A 16,654-nucleotide genomic window follows, 5' to 3' on the forward strand; every position below is an offset into this window, starting at 1 on the left:
ATAGCCATTGTGCACTCATCGATCCCTGTTGGACTAGATGAAGAGAAGAGCCCTTGGAAATACTCCTGAAAGATCTTGCTAATACCCCTCTGGCAGGTGATCTCATTTCCTGCTTCATCCTTAATGGTGCTAATGAGGTTTTGTTTTCTTCTCTGACTGGCACATTTGTGGAAGAAGGAAGTGTTCCTGTCTCCTGCTTTCAACCAATTCTGCTTGGCTCTCTGCTGCCACTTAGTGTTTTCTGCCTCTAGCATTCCATTGACCTCTTTTTGAAGCTTTTTAATGTCTGCATAGAGATGCCCCTCATTAGCTTCTTTGAGAGAGTTGAGGGTGCTCAGTTTCTCCTTTATAAGAGCCGTTTGACTCCTCCTCAATTCCACACTCCATCTATTCAGTCCCTCTTGACAAAGCCTTAGTCCAGTGAGGGAGTCAATTAAAGGGCTTGACTGGCCTGTTGCCCTCTCCCAGGATTGTTTTATCAGGGCCTCACAACCCTCCTTTTTGCTCCAGGATGCTTCATACCTAAAGAGCCTAGCCCTTCTTGCGAATTCAGAATTTGTCTGCATATGGATCAATAGGGGTCTGTGGTCTGAGGAGGCTGCTGTCAAGTGGTATACCGAGTGGTTTTCAAATTTAGCTATCCATGATGTGTTCCCAAGAGCCCTATCCAACCTTTCCTTAGTAAACTGCTCTCCCTCTCTGTTGTTTGCCCATGTGAACTTATCCCCTTGGAAGCCTAAATCATATAGGTCACACTGGTCCAGGACTGTTCTGAAGTCCTTGATTTGTCTGTAGGGCCTGGAAGCAGCCCCTAGTTTCTCATCAATGTTGGTGATCTCATTGAAGTCACCAAAGCAAAGCCAAGGAGTGTTATTTATGGGGACTAGTTCTCTGAGTAAGTGCCATGTTTCTCTTCTTTTGGCTGTGTTAGGGTGTCCATAAAAGCCTGTGATCATCCATGGTTCTGTGTCACCAGGTAGTTTGATGTGTGCTGAGATGTGCCAGTTGGAGTATGTGGCAATTTTTAGCTCGATTTTAGAGTTCCATAGGAAAGCCAGACCACCACTTCTACCCCTGCTATTGACTGTGAAACAATTATCAAAACCCAATTTATGATGAATTGTCTCCATCCTGTTGCTACTACACTTGATCTCAATGAGAAAGACCAACTGTGGGGACTTGGTCTTCACCAGCAGGTGAAGTTCATGAATTGTCCGGGGGTTCCCAAGCCCCCGGCAATTCCAGCTGATGCAATTCATATGGTTTGGTGGGGCTGCTCTCCACCTCAGGTATGGGCTCAATTTTGTGTCTTTTGCTGCCATTGGTATGGGACCTTGTTTCAATCAAAGATGAAGGTCTTTTTGATTTGGTACGGGAGGGGATGGCATTTTGGTTGTTGGTGATGTCTGAGAGGATTGAATTTTGGTTTCTTGCCTGCCTTTTCCACGAGCTACCTTTAATGGGGGGGTTAAGACTTGGGTGGGAAACATTAGGAGGGTTGCCAGGAATGGAAAGTTTTGGTTTCAGAGGAGACAGTGCCTTGCTAGGGGTAGGCTCTATACGTAACTTGGGGTTGGCATGTGCATGCGAAGGAAGAGGGTGTTTAGAAGGGCATACCTGAGTTGAATCCATTCTGGGCCTGAGGTGATCCTCTGCTGGTTCATCATGTGACCCAGGTTTTAAGGGGTCTTCATGTGCTCTCGGGTTGTTGGAAAGTTGGTCTACTGACATGTCCATGCTCTGACTTGGCTGTCTAGGTATGGCCCGAGTGTTTTCTGAGGCGTTGACCCAGGCAGGGGTGTCCTGCTCTGCCTCTTCAACCACTTCTTCTGACTGTGACGTCCCATGGTCCTCCATCTCTTTCCCTTCTCTCCCTGGCTGCTTTCGGTGAGGGGAGCCCTGAGAAGAGTTTGCCGGGCACCATCCATACTTCTTCACTGAAACTTGGGGTGGGAATGAACTGGATGCTCTCATCCATTGCCCGTACTGGTCTTGGGATTGGTTTGATGGATCGAAATTGGGACATTTTCCATGAACATGTTTGAGTAGGCCGCATTTGAAGCAGAAGTTGGGCAACCTCACGTACTTGAAATGTGACCAGGATTGTTTGCCTCCCAAGTTTACCATCTTGCCACGCACCAGAGGCTTGTTTACATCCACGTCTACTTTAATTCTTAGGTAGCTTCCTCACCCATGGCCCTGATCATCTACTTCCACCATATGGACCTTACCAATCGCTTCCCCTATCCTTTCTCCTAGTTGTCTGTTCATGCCTGCGAAGGGGAGATTGTGAGCTTGTACCCAAAAGGGTTCTGACTTGAACTCGACTTCAGAGGGAGACAGGTCACTCTCGAACTCCTTAAGGCATACCAGATGGCGGTCGAAGGACCAGGGCCTGCCATGCAGGACTTTCTTTTTGTCAGACAGAAATTGGAACTCCAGTAGGAATTTGTTGGGGCCAAACTCTTTGAAGGTTATCCATCCGGAAGTGTTCCATACCTTGGCCATGGTGTTTTTGAATGCTTCTCGGTTCGACGTTCTGTCGTTTAGTATAGAAGCTAGGAGGCATGAGTTGCCTCTTAGCTTGGAAGACAATATGTCTTCCTCCGGTAAGAGCAGCTCCTGTTGTTCTATATCTGTAAGTTTCAGGCAGCTTCATCTCTTCGTGATCTCATCTTCCATAGACATCCTCTCAAGACTTACGTCCAAGAGACTAGAGCTTTGTCACGAGACAAAGCAGAGAAACCTCACTCAGACGAGGAGGAGGCATCCAACATTACGTTCTTAATCTTAGAATCTTAAACAATAAAACTTAATTTATGAATTGAAATAAAATTAAAGCATTTTCATAAATTGATTTCTATCTTAAATTTTATCCAAAATTTAATTTTCCATGAAAAGATCTCAACAAATAAAAATAAAATATGACATTTTTTCTCCTGTCTCCCAGATCTGCCCAGCTCACATCTAAGGGCCCAGCCAAATAATATCATCCTATTTACGTCTCCAACCCTAAAACTTGCGTGGCACTTTGTCACCAAGAGTCCAGCAGAATAATCTCACAAAAGACAAAAATTGCCGTTTGCCTTCAAACGACAGAGACGTGATTCTAGTCACGTGTTGCGTCTTGAATTAAAATTCCATCTTCCGTGCGTTTCTTTTCGCGTCCAGAAATAATCCAAATCCGAATCTGTGCCATTCCAGCTCCTCCGTCCCCCCCCCCCCCCAATTTTTTTTTTAATTTTTATTTTTATTTTTATTTTTTAACACAGCGTTTGATTGCCAAGTCTAACTCAATTCAATTCATTTTATTTAATTATTATAATTTTTTAAACTTTTAATACAAAATATAATAAATAGTTTAAATTTTTCAAATTTCAATTTAATTTTTTTTAATTTTAAAATAATAATAATATTAAAAAATAATATTTTAAACTTTCATCTCAACTCAATCCACTGTCCAAAACTCAAAAACTATTCAAGTCAATATGCATGAATGTCCTCCGTTTTTATTAATTCTGAATTTAAATATAAAAATTATTTAGAATATTTCAAAATAAATATAATATCAATTTAAGAATACAAATTAATTTTTATGATTTTTATTCATATTTTAATATTTTAGTCTAATAATAAAATATTTAGAATGTACTTTTGTACACTCATCAGATAATAATGTCAAGGCTGAGCAGGTAGTCCTCAAATAGAAATTGAGTAAACAACCTTATTTATTTATTTATTTATTATTATTATTATAAATAAGCAACCTTCCTTAGAAAACCTACCACCCACAATATAAGAATGGACCATGCTAGCTACTCGGACTGATGATTTCACAGAAGAAGTGGACCGATAAGTATAAATGCACTTTTTTTTTTTTTTTTTTATGTTCCTATTTTCTTTTAATCATTTTTACACATTTTTAAATATTTTTAGAAAATAAAAAATATCAATTCACTAATATTCATTTCCTTAGTTATTAAATAAAAAATAAAAATAAAAGACAAAAAATTAAATCAATCACTTTTATCTATTCAACTAGCATTTTCCTATAAGAATTATGAGAAGCGGCACAACATTAACCAATATATAACCTCTTAACAATATAATAATTTTTAAATTTAAATACATTAAATCAAAGTAAAAGTGAAAATAAATTTTTTGTTAAAACAAACTATTATTTTATTAAATAGTATATATAGAAGGTTTGATGGATTGTTACTCTATCAGTTTAGTTGAAATTAACAGCTTGTATGTGAATTTGCAGTGACATGTCTACTAGTCGAAACCAATTAACGACTCAACCCAAATATCATGTAGCCAACTACATGCAAACTGCGCGCAGACACAGCGATAAATATATGTCTCTAACATTACAGCGTATATATATATATACTAGGACAAGATCAACATGCTTTGCACGTTTGTTTAATTGGATAAAATAATTATTTTAAAAAAAATAATATATATTTCATAAAAAAAAATTAATTTCAATTAATAATTTATGATATAAGAGAAAAATGTGAATTCTAGTAAATAGTCTTTATGTGATATAAAATAATAAAATTTATATAAAAGGCAAGTGTTATACATATGTTATATAAAAATAAAAGATATATTATATATTAGTTAGTATTTTTTCCACACCCCACTAACATGACTTTTTTTAAGGTCAAATACATCACGATGATACGAACTATCTTTCTCATGACGTCTCTCTCCTCATGCCCTTTCTCTCTCATTCTTTCTTATTTTCTTTTTCTTTTTCTTCCCCCAACCTTCTGTTCCCGTAGGTTCCCCCCCCTCCCCCTGCCAATTTTTTTTTCTTTCTCGTGTCTCTCTACCCCCCCTCTCAATCCCTTTGTCTCTCACAAGAAATAAATCTCATAATTTCTCTCTCCTAACCAGTTTATCTCTACCGCCATTGTAGGGTAGTGGAGATGGAAAGAGGCGTGAGGTGCTTTTATGGCTCACGACATGAATGAGGATTGAGGATGAGATGCTCCTGTTACCTCGGGTTCGGAGGAAAAGACAATTGCATTATAGCCATGATTAATTTAATTTGCCAACAAATTGAGTTAAAAGGGTGTATAGTCTTTTCAGGTCTAAATATTATTTATGAATCATTCATTCTAATCACCCTTCTATTTTTTTAATATTATTTTTCTTAATTTACTATTATTTTTATTAAATAGATTTTATTTAATTTTAAATATTATTTTTAAATATTATTAAATATTTTTAATGAATTAGAAATGCAATTCCATCACAGAATTAGAAATAAAATTCTCTTCTCAAGCTCCTTTCTGATCTCACCATTCTCGACGGCGAAGACGACCTTTTCATCAAGACCAAGAAGGTTGACAAGTTCAAGGGCGAGGCCTACGTCAACATCCCCAAGGGTAAGATTATACCTGGCTACAAGATCAACCTCACGCTCTCCTGGGAGGGCGAGGCCAAGGACTCCGACGGTAAATCCTTGCTTAAAGCCGAAGGTCTCGTTGAGATCCCCTACATTTCTGACAAGAACGCCGACGAGTACCCCGAATTGAAAGTCTCCGTAAAGGACGAGGGCCCTATTGGTCAGAGACTCAAGGATGCCATGCTGTCGAAAGGAAAACCTTTGATTCTCGAGAAGGTCAGGGTCTACGTGTAGAGCATGGCTAAAGGTGGTCTTGCCAAGGACGAATTGGAGGTCGAGAAGGTATCGTTGAAGGCTTAGTCAGCCACTTCTTTGGCGGCGGCGGTTGCACCTGCAACAAAGCCGAATGAGTCAGTGGTGGAGAAGGAGGAGGCGAAGAAGGGGTTCAAGACAATAACTTTGATAGAGAAGTTTAGTTGTGGGGCGAGGGATATGTTTGAGATACCGATGGACGAGAATAGGCGGAAGGGTTTTACGCAAAGCAATGTGAGGATTAGCAAAGAGGTGGGCGGGGAGTTTACCATATTTGATGGGATCAAGAGAGCCACGTTTCGAGTTTAACAAACGAAGTTAACGGAAAATAAAAAATGTTAATGAAAAATATTAAAAACTGTTAAAACAATAATTTCCGTTAGATACACAGTACTTTTTATATATATATAAAAGATACATATAATATCATCTCACTTAATTAAAACTAAGATTATAAGCCCTAACCCCATCAACACCATAAATCCCAAAATGCTTCTCGTAAACCTCCCCACCCTTTTTATTCTCATCGAATAGATCAAACAAGTAAACTTCCACCCCATTCCTTGGCCTCCTTCGGGTCCCGACCTCGTTCACCGCCCGCTTCACCACGTTCCCATTATAGGCCAATGCATTTTCTGGACTCGCCCCTTCTCCGCCCCTCGTCGGCCACCCCGTCTCTGTCACCACCACGGGAATGCCCGGAAACCCGGCCTTCTCCATTGCATACACAAAAGCATCCACGCTCGCGTCGAAAAGATTGGTATACTCCATTGCACCATCCCTAACTGCATTGTCGGACCTAAACAAAGCATAATCTAAAGAAACACGGTTTCCCTTGTTTACGTAGCTAAAGTAGCGGTACACGTTAACCATAAACGGAGAACGACATTCGTATAGGTATCGTAGAAGAGGAATAATAGCGGATTCAATGTACGGATCAAAGGTTGCAGAGGATGTAGGGTATGAATTGACGACAACAGACGCTGCTTGTGGCGACGATAGCTTGATGGAATCAGTGAGGCCTAGGGTTTGGAGAGCTTGGTAGAGATTTAGAATGGCCGGAACCACGTAGGGCGTGAATAATTGGTCTTTGAGGAAGACCTCGTTGCCGACCCTGATGTAGCGGACCTGGTTGGCTGGGACGTGGGCAAAGATATTGGATCTGAGCCAGTCAAGGGAAGCATTGGTGGGGTTGGAGGCAAGGCAGGGGAGGATTTCGTTGGGCACGCCGATCACTAGGTTGATTCGGGTGCCTGAGAATGACTTCAGAGTTGTGGGGTCGGCGTCAAAGAGGCGGACATATCTGATGTTGTTGGATTTAAGGAGGTCGATCACTGAGGGGGGCGACGGCAGGTTGTTGGCTACGCGGCCATAACATATTCCAATGGGTGCAGCAGCTGAAAAAAGAGAAAGAAAGAAGCATCATCAAGGTAGTACTTTATACATGTTAAGTTAGAATTTCATATGCGCATGCAAGGTAAAAGGTTTTGTATTTATTTATTTTATTTATACACGGGTCCGGTATATGCAATAAAATGGAGTTCTGAACTGAAAAAAAACCTGCTGAAGGTGAGCGAAGGACGAAGATCAGGAGATGGAGTGAGATGAGGGAGGGAAAAATGTGCTGAATTCTTGTTGACATTATGGTATGATGGATTATTAATGGAGCATAGGAAGTGAAATAAAGAGGATGTCTCTGAATGCCGATGGATTTCAGCCAGACTGAAGCGATGATGGAGCAGATAGATATAGTTAGGTTGGTTACAATATTCTAGTTTGATTGTGGATGGAAGTGGTTTGTTTGTGTGGGTGACATATGTATTAAAATATTTGCTTATTGGTTGCGTTGGTTTAGGATATTCCAGTTAGCTAGCAATAAGGTAGGCTTTTTCTTTATATAATACAAAAAGAAAAGGAAGTTGCAGTCGTGAGTACAAGCATTGTATAATTATTTTTAAAAAATAAATAAATATGAAATTTATATAAAAAATTAATTTTTTAATAATAAATCATATTTTTTTAAAAAAATTATATTATATTTATATATTCTATGATTCTATCAAATATTACTTTTATATAAATATATAATTTTTGTCCGATTGTCCTGGTTTTGAACAAACATTTTGAGAAAGCCAGCCAGCTGCCGCACGTCGCACCAGAGAATGACGCTTTCTCACTCATTGGCAGTGAAGTGACCATATATATATATATTATATAATATATATAGGATTGCTGGGCTTTTAGTGTGGACCAGCTAAATCTCTAAAAAGTTTTGCTATATATAAGCACAGTTGCACACTAATCTGTGTACCAATACTGATTTATTCATACTTAAAATTTAAATTAACATTATTTTTAATAAAATCTACTTTTTAACCAATCACATCATATTGGTGCACAGATTAGTGTACAATTATCCTTGCAACTATATTTTTCCATCTCTAAAACCCAGTGAGCATAAAACGCGTGCATAAAGTACTGGAAAGGGCACCTTTATTTATTTATTTATTTTATTGACATTCTATTTTTTAATCCTTGTTATATGTAAGATTAGTAATAATACTTTTATTCTTTTAATTATCATTTTATTATTCTTATTTAATTATTTGACAAGAAAAAAAGAAAAAAAAAAAAAGAAAGAAGATATATATAGAATGTCCGATCGATTTGGTCGCTTGCCTGTATTGATGCCAAGTACAAGTTGCTATTAGAGCACAACGATTAAATTAAGATAAATTCTATGTACACAAAGTGATTATATAAAAATAAATTTGCATACTAATGTTATTTCATATGATCCATTAGATCTATTTTATAATAAAAACAACTTTACAATCTGATATACCATATTAAACTATATCAATTTGTGAGTTTACTTTTAGAGTAATATTATACACCACATGATTCTCATTCTACTAAATAAGATGTGGCACATTCATCACCAGTGGATGATAAAGAAACATGCAATAAATGATCATTTAATGGTGATAAATGTGTCACATATTATTTAGTGGGATTAAAGTAGGATGATAATATGGTGTATAGAATTTTCCTTACTTTTATATAATCTTTTTGTGTCTAAGCTATTTCCCTTAAATTCTATTATTGCTCTTTAATCATCAAAACATAGAAAAATAAAGCTTAGCGCACTCTCGCAGAATCCTTTTGTTAACGTCGTGTTTCACACGCCTTTAGGCCGGACTCTCATCAACTCAAATTTTCGGTCTTGGGCCTGTGAACAGAAAGAAAACACCGTGGTGTTGGCCTGAAAGTCTCCGATGCCAAAATCATTATTGTCTTAAAGTTTAGTGCAAGTACGTAAAGAGTTTAGAGAGCGTTCATAGTACTTGGAGATCGTCTTATGTACCTGATTTCTGGTGTCAAACGCCCATGCCCTGCTTTAGGGGGATGTGTGGCTTAGCAGCTCCTTCCGCCATCCTCATTTAATGATTCACGTTGTTAGGCTAATCCCTCCCCATCTGTTAAAGGATCAAGGGCTCCCCCCCCTCTACGCACACCTGTCTACTCAAGGCTATATGGGGTTATGCTCCGTCGAGGTGGCTTGTCCCTCCTTTCTTTGCATTATGGTAGATTTCCCGCATGTTCAAGATCATAGACCAACTCCTATTCTAGAACTTGGGACCATTTGATTGGGCCGGTGGGTTGTTCGGTCACCTGGGCTCCTCGCGGTATTGGGCTTAGGTTTTGGGGAAGAAACCCCCTTACAATTACCCTGCCAATTCTAATCAGACTAGTCTGATGGAAATTTCTTCTTTCCTCTCCTTTCACGTCTTTATGCGGTTGCTGTCGCTTGGTATCCTTCCCTCCCAAGCAGGATGGCCCTTTTGCTTTTTGGTTCCTCCACCTGTTAGGCCCTTAGGCTCTCCATTTCTCAACGGTTGAGTTCTAGTACTCGATGGTGACTGTTTTATCCCTTCTGCATTAATGGTTGTTAGGAAGTTTCTTCAACTTTGAGTTGTGTTGCGTGTTTACGGGATTCAAACCACTCCACTTCCCACGTTCAGTTTTTGAAAGTTGGAAAGCCAACAGTTGCTCCCCTACATAAGTTTCGTCTCGTCCTTGTTGTTCTCTTCTTATTACATTTTCCTTCTACTTGCATCTCCATTATTTTCTTCATCTCATTTCTCATCCTTACTTCCAATGGTTGCCAAGAAGTCCGGTGAACCCACGGTCTCTGGCGAGCAAGACTCGCTTGAGGTTCGTACTCTAGAGCCGGGCTACGCCGATGTAACATATGGGTCCTAAGATTAGGGTTTAAATTTGGATTATTATTATTATTATTATTATTATTATTATTATTATTATTATTATTATTATAAGTAGTGTCTTATTTAGATCAATTTTAAAGATGGTAATTGTTTGTGAATGAGATTCTTCCATCGTTAGCCTCTTAGTATTTATTTCCTAGTGAGAATACTTTCCTAATTCGTAGGCAAATTCAAAATTCAAAACCGTAGCCTAATCTTCTTAGTTTATTTACATTGTTTTCCCCTTCACAACCAAAATCGATTCTCAAAACAAGCCCTACTTCAAAAATAGAAACCCCCATAGCAATTTCTCTCCATACCAGACCACCACCTTGCCGGAATCCCCATAGAGTATGCTGACGGTGAGCCCCCTTCTTTTCCCCTTCGTCTCTCTCTCTCTCTCTCTCTCTCTCTCTCTCTCTCTCTCTCTCTCTCTCTCTCTCTCTCTCTCTCTCTCTCTCTCTCTCTCTATGTATCGGTAGTGACTTCTTGGCTTTTGTGTTGTTGCCGCCGCCCATCGTCTACCTTAGAGGACATCAAACCACCACTGAGTACCCCAGAAATTGTTGGCCAGTAGTATGACCATACTTTTATATGTGCAATAAATATTCAGTTCTTTTGCATGAAAAATGTGATGTTTACCTATGTTACACGAATTCAAGGTTATCCCCTTTTCACGAACCTCTATGAATTATGATGATATGCTCGTAAATGGAGCCTATGTACGCTATGATGATGTGGATTGTTGTTAGATGGATCAGATGTTATGAAAATCACATGTATGCCATGTAATGTTTAGATCATGTTATGCCATGCCTATGTTATGTTATGTTGTGTAAGACTCATGTTGATATGCCATGTTGAATGTTATGCTATGCACAAGAGTATGTCATGCCATGTAATTTCATGAAGTCAAAGATGTTCACATGCATTATGAAAGTTAAACACCTGAATTACAAGTAAGCTTTAAGATTGGTCTTAAGTTATAGTTGGATGTGCAAGTCACAGACTCAAGCATGGTCTATCACATGAAAGATAAGATGTTAGGAGGTGACATGGACCCAAGCGTGTTTCACCACAGGTTATGATATGTTATGCGGTGCCACGGACTCAAGCGTGGTTCACCATATGATAGGTGTGATAACACAGACTGAAGCATGTTTCATCATATGTTATAGTATGTTAGACGATGCCATAGACTCAAACGTGGTTCACCATATGTTAAGTGACAATATGGATCCAAGTGTGTTTCACTATATGTTATGATAAGTAATACGGTGCCACGAACCCAAGCGTGGTTTACCCTACGATATGATATGTTGTGTACGGTCAACGACAATTGGAACAATGCACACACGTTATGATGACCACTATGTAAGTGAAAGACAAGATGAATAAGATACATACGAATGACAGGAAATGCATAGAGTCAATCATTCATGCATCCACGTTACATGTATTTCCATAATTATGTATGGTTTTGCTTATCATGTTACTAATGACTGATATATATGTTATGTGATTGTGTGACAATATATGTAAGTTTTCAAAATTAAGCTTAATGTTAAATTAAGTTATGTTTACTCTATGATGTGCTATTATTGAGTCTTTGACTCATTTGTTTGTTTCTCTATTTTAATGTTTTAATGTCCCAGGTGATGATTTCATGGATATAGAGCAGAAGTGCCGGGAGTAGAATAAATTTCTAGAGACTTACTGTATGATTTAGACATTTAAGCAGTGTTGGTTTCACATAGAACTAGTTTATGCCTTCTCATTATGTTTTCAGCTTCATGTTATGAAAGACTGCTATGTTAAGTTAGTTTGATGATACAATAAATGAGGAATTTTCATAACTTCGAATCTCTTAACCGGGCATTACATTATGAATGTTCGTAATATTCCTGACCTATGGGAAGGGGTATTACAGCCGGTCCGGTAATTTATTCTAAGTCTAGCTAGTGGGTGGGGATTTCTCATCGGGCAAATTAGTCATGCTGAGTTCCTCATCAGGGCTCGATGGGGTTTCTTTCCTAGTGACAAGGATGTGTGACCGATAGCCACTCCCAAGGATCTGCGCTATATAGCCATTGTCAATGAGTGGGTGGAAAAGCATCCCCTCACTTTCCAATTGGGGCATCTTCCTCCCATCAGTTGCACCATTCAACTAGCAGTTGTATTTCCATTCGGTCGCCCCCACCTTGCCAAGGAAGCATTCCCCCTGCCTTCTTGTTGGAGGCATGGGGAAGAAACCTCATGCAAAGAAGGCTAAGGCCAACAGCGACCTCGAGCCCCCTTCTCAGCCCCTTTTGGGTCAATTGTCAAAAGTAGTTGATGTGTAGCGAGCGAAATCGGCAACTCCTGCTCAGCGCCCAACCTCTTGAGTGTCTTCCACGGGCCTTATGCATAGGCTGGTGGGAGGGATCCCCATTGGATTTGAAGTGTTAGTTGTTCCCTTTCCAACCGTAGCTTTAGTCATGGAGCTTGTGTCAGTCATCGATCCAAAGGTGCTTGTTGTGCCCACGTGGCCGTGTGGCATATCTCAGAGAATGAAAGATTATGTTTAAGCTCATGCTTTTAAATGACGTTTATGAATGAATGGACTGATGAATAAAAGAATGAAATAAATGACTGAATGAATAAATGTTTTAATGTATAAAAATACATAACGGCCACGATTGAATGAATGAGAGGGTACCAAATGACTGGATAGATTGCAATGTCGGATAAGTAGTACTAGTAGTACACCTAGTGCTGCACCCTGACTAAAAAGGGATTCCCAATCCATGACCACGGGCAGAGTTTAGGTCCAAAGGACGACCACTAACCCTTACACACAAGGCATAACAATGTGTAATGGCCAATGGAAAGTGATAAGAAAGAATGTATGTATGTTATGAAATAATGCATGTATGCTCAGACTCTTTGAGAAATAAAGGCACGAAGCGTGGGAAAATTTTTTACTAAAGAAAAGAAATGTTTTATGAAAGAAAATACTTTTCAAGAAAAGCCCCGCCTTGAGTTTTTTTAAATGAACGAATATCTTATGCATGGTATGTATAGAGTGATGAATGCATGACTAAAAATCTATGTTATTATATTTTAATTGTATGAAATAATGCTTATGAGTCTTCAACTCATTTTAGTTTTTATGTGTGTCCTCACAGGGACAAGGCGAGTAGCACGCGTCAGGATGGACATGGCCCAAAGGGAAGAGCATGGAAGCTTAGGCATAATATTTTATGCGAAAGACTTTTAATTATAAAGCTTAATATTTTTCACTTTAACTCTCTTAAAATTACGAAACACGTTTTATTTATATACATGGAGTCTTTTGTATCCTGGCATGAAAGGAAAAAGTTTTAAACGAACGGTAATTCCCGTCGTTTTTCTTAAAACCATGTTCTAAAGGTCCACCACAAGGACGGGCGTTACATGTCCTTTCAACCACTAGGGAGGTTTTAGCCACTGTCTTGAGGTCTGAGGAGGTGGGCTTGTGTGGTTCTGGTGAGGAGAAGGAATGTTCCTTGTCCCAAGAGGATCAACCACCTGTGACTGAGGGCCCTCCCCATTCTTCAACCACTAGATCAGTCAGGGAGGACTCATATGAAGTTGAGAGTGTAGGGTAGTCCAAAGGCCACCACCCATGGATAGCTCGGTGGAGGTCATCTCTACATCCACCCGTCTTGAAATTAGGGGAGCTCGAGTGGAGGCCCTGGAGCGGGTGAATGGATCCTTGCTGGGCTTCTTCTCTGAGGTTCTTTTTCCTTTGACTCACATTTTTCCCTCCTTTGCATGCTTTCCCTCTTTTTGACTCTTTTGGCATTTACCTTGGTGCGTTGCAGGAAGCAAACATGTTGGCTGACTTCATTTTGAGCTACCAGGAGACGGCCGAGGAGGAGAATCCAGAAATTAGTTCCATGGTGAAGATGTCTCTTTGCTGCACGAGCGAGGAGAGGGAGGAGAAAAGGTGCCTGGAGGCGAAGTTAGCAACAATGAAGGGGCAGGCCACCTCGGCCCAAGAGTCGGCTGACAAGTTGACTACTTCAATGGCAGTGCTGGAGAAGTCACTGGGTCAGCTTTAAGTGGAGAACAAGGAATTGAGGGACCGTTGAGACTTTGATACCCAGCAACTTAAGCTACATGTGGGGGAGTGTTTGTCCTTTTCAGTTGCATTGAAGGGTCGAGAGGACTTACTATTGACTACTTAGACTATGGCTGATCTGGAGAAGACGATGGTAGAGAGGGCATCAAAAGAGTTAGGGGCAGCCCAACAAAGGGTAGCCACCCTGGACATAGTTATTGAGGACTTGCAGAATGACGTATCCCACGTGCATAGGGTCATTTCCTGCCTAAGTGGCTAGTTGGGAAAGGCCATCTTTGTCCGCGACCAAGCTTGGGCAAATGGGTACCTTGACGACCTTAAGAAAATGAGGGATTAAGCTCACGAGCGCTTAAGGTAGATTTGAGAGCCCTTAATCATCACAAACTCAAGCCCAATCTTGATGCCCTTGAGTGCGGTGGCGAATTAGGTAAAGAGATGATCCCTAATGCCTTTCCTCTCAAAGATGAAGCCCCTGCGGTCGATCCTGAGGGTGTTGGGGTGGCCGATCCTGTGTGCAACGAGGCGGCCCCTGATTTTCCTGAGGCTAACCCCACCAGACCTATAGTTAGGGGTGAGATTCGGCTGGTCTGAACTGAATTGGATCTAGTCCGATCCGGTCCAATTTTGGAAGGACCGAATGAGTTCGGTCCGGCCTTGATCTAGGGTTTTCCACCCCGAACTAGACCAGACCGAACTGGACCAAATGAAAAATAAAAATAAAATAAAAATTTTATATATATTATTTGTATAAATAATTTTATAAATTAATTATATAATTTTTAACTAATACTAATATTTATAATTATATACTAATACTAATGAGCAATGCTACATACAGTCATGGAATTGCAAATGCCAAGCAATCGCTTTGAAAAAGAGTGGGGTCCACGATTAAAAAGTTAGTTTTTTTTTTCATATGGGTCCCATATTAATTCATTTTTTTCAAAGCGATTGCACGCCGCTTGCACAACCACGACTACAAATATCATTTCTCAATACTAATATTTATAATAATACTAATAGTCTAATATGGTATTAAAAAAATAATACTAATAGTCTAATGTTATAATATACTATAGTTATACTAATATAGACTATATAGTTATATTAAATACTATAAGTAATACTAATACTTATACTAAAATAGTTATAACTAAATCACTATAACTATATATTTAGTATGAATGTATTATTATATTATTTAATATATAACTATAATAATATATAGTACTAGTATATATTAATATATTAACATATTATAAGAGTTTATAGTATAAATTATAATATAGAAAATATAATATACTATATCACTATAAGAGTATAACTAATACTAATATATAGCTATACTATTAGTCTACTATTAATACTATTAAGTCTCTTATATAGTCTAAGATTCTCAATTATAATATAGGCTATATAACTATAACTAATACTAATATTATTAATACTAATAATGTAGAAAATAGTTATACTAATTGATTGATTCAACATAACTAATATTACTAATATAATATAGCTATACTAAATTACTAATAGTCTAATACTAACAATATTAAATAGTTAGTACTAATATATAGCTATATAGTATACTTATACAATTGTACTAAGAGTCTTAGTCTATTATATAGTCCAAGACTCTCAATTCTAATATAGGCTATATAGTTATAACTAATACTAATATTATTAATACTAATAATGTAAAAAATAGTTATACAAACTGACTTATTCAACATAACTAAGATAATATAGCTATACTAAATTACTAATAGTCTAATACTAATACTATTATATAGTTATACTAATCATAAATTCATAATAACTAAATCATTATAAGTTTATAATTATATATATTTTAATTAGGGGTGAGATTTGGCTGGTCCAGACCGACCAACCAACCGGACCAGACTTGATCGAATTGTAAGAGTATTAGTAGATATTAATATATTAACATATTATAAAAGTTATGGTATAAATTATAATATATTATATACGTATAAATTTATAATCTTATTAGTATAGTTAACTTAATATGTAAAATGTTAGTATTAAATCACTATAACTACATAAAGTATTAGTAATATAGTATTTAATATAACTACATAGAGTATTAGTAATAAGAGTATTATTTTTATTTAATAGTATGACATAGGGTATTAATAAATGTGTGGGGTTTGAAGATATATAGTAAAACTAGTTTATTACATATAGTATTACTATTAATACATATAGTTATTACTTATAGTATTAGTACTAGTGTATTATTAGTTATAGTAAATAAGTTAATAACTATTATTAATTTACTATATGTATATATATTAAATATATCACAATATAATTACATAAGTATTAAACAAAATTCTATGGAATTAAAAAAAAAAAAAAAGTCAAGGGTGGACCAAAAAGACCGACCAGACTGGATCATGCCGACCCTTAGAGAGCTCAGTCCGGTCAACAAAACCTCCTCGGACTGGACCGGACCTGACCAAACTTACCCCTACCTGTAGTGAACCCTAATGCTCCTAAAGTGGGCTATGTCGAGTCTGAGGAGGATCTCGACACCCCCTTTGCTTGATTTTGCATTTCCTTTATTGTCGTCTTGATGTAATA

The 16,654-nt window shown here is 38.0% G+C and overlaps 1 protein-coding gene and 1 pseudogene across 1 annotated transcript; one reads left to right on the plus strand and one right to left on the minus strand.

Annotated features, from left to right (window-relative positions):
* The first annotated feature begins 2,506 nt into the window (after positions 1–2,506).
* Positions 2,507–5,983, plus strand: LOC122310188 (annotated as a pseudogene).
* A 126-nt stretch (positions 5,984–6,109) lies between these two features.
* LOC122310189 (glucan endo-1,3-beta-glucosidase, acidic-like) lies at positions 6,110–7,855 on the minus strand. Its single transcript, XM_043124066.1, has 2 exons — positions 7,795–7,855; positions 6,110–7,071 (listed from the first exon to the last, which is right to left on the minus strand). The coding sequence occupies exons 1-2, from the start codon at positions 7,853–7,855 to the stop codon at positions 6,110–6,112; spliced, it is 1,023 nt and encodes a 340-aa protein (XP_042980000.1).
* Between the last annotated feature and the right edge of the window lie 8,799 nt (positions 7,856–16,654).

This window comes from Carya illinoinensis, chromosome 5 (genome assembly GCF_018687715.1).
Source record: "Carya illinoinensis cultivar Pawnee chromosome 5, C.illinoinensisPawnee_v1, whole genome shotgun sequence".
NCBI lineage: Eukaryota > Viridiplantae > Streptophyta > Magnoliopsida > Fagales > Juglandaceae > Carya > Carya illinoinensis.

Bases quoted from the DNA above. Each gene is read 5' to 3' on its own strand.
- LOC122310189 (XM_043124066.1), bottom strand. From the start codon at position 7,855: ATGAGTGAGAAAGCGTCATTCTCTGGTGCGACGTGCGGCAGCTGGCTG. The intron at 7,072-7,794 runs GTTTGTTCAAAA...CTCTTTTTTCAG, and splicing joins CTGGCTGGCTTTCTCAAAAT to CTGCTGCACCCATTGGAATA.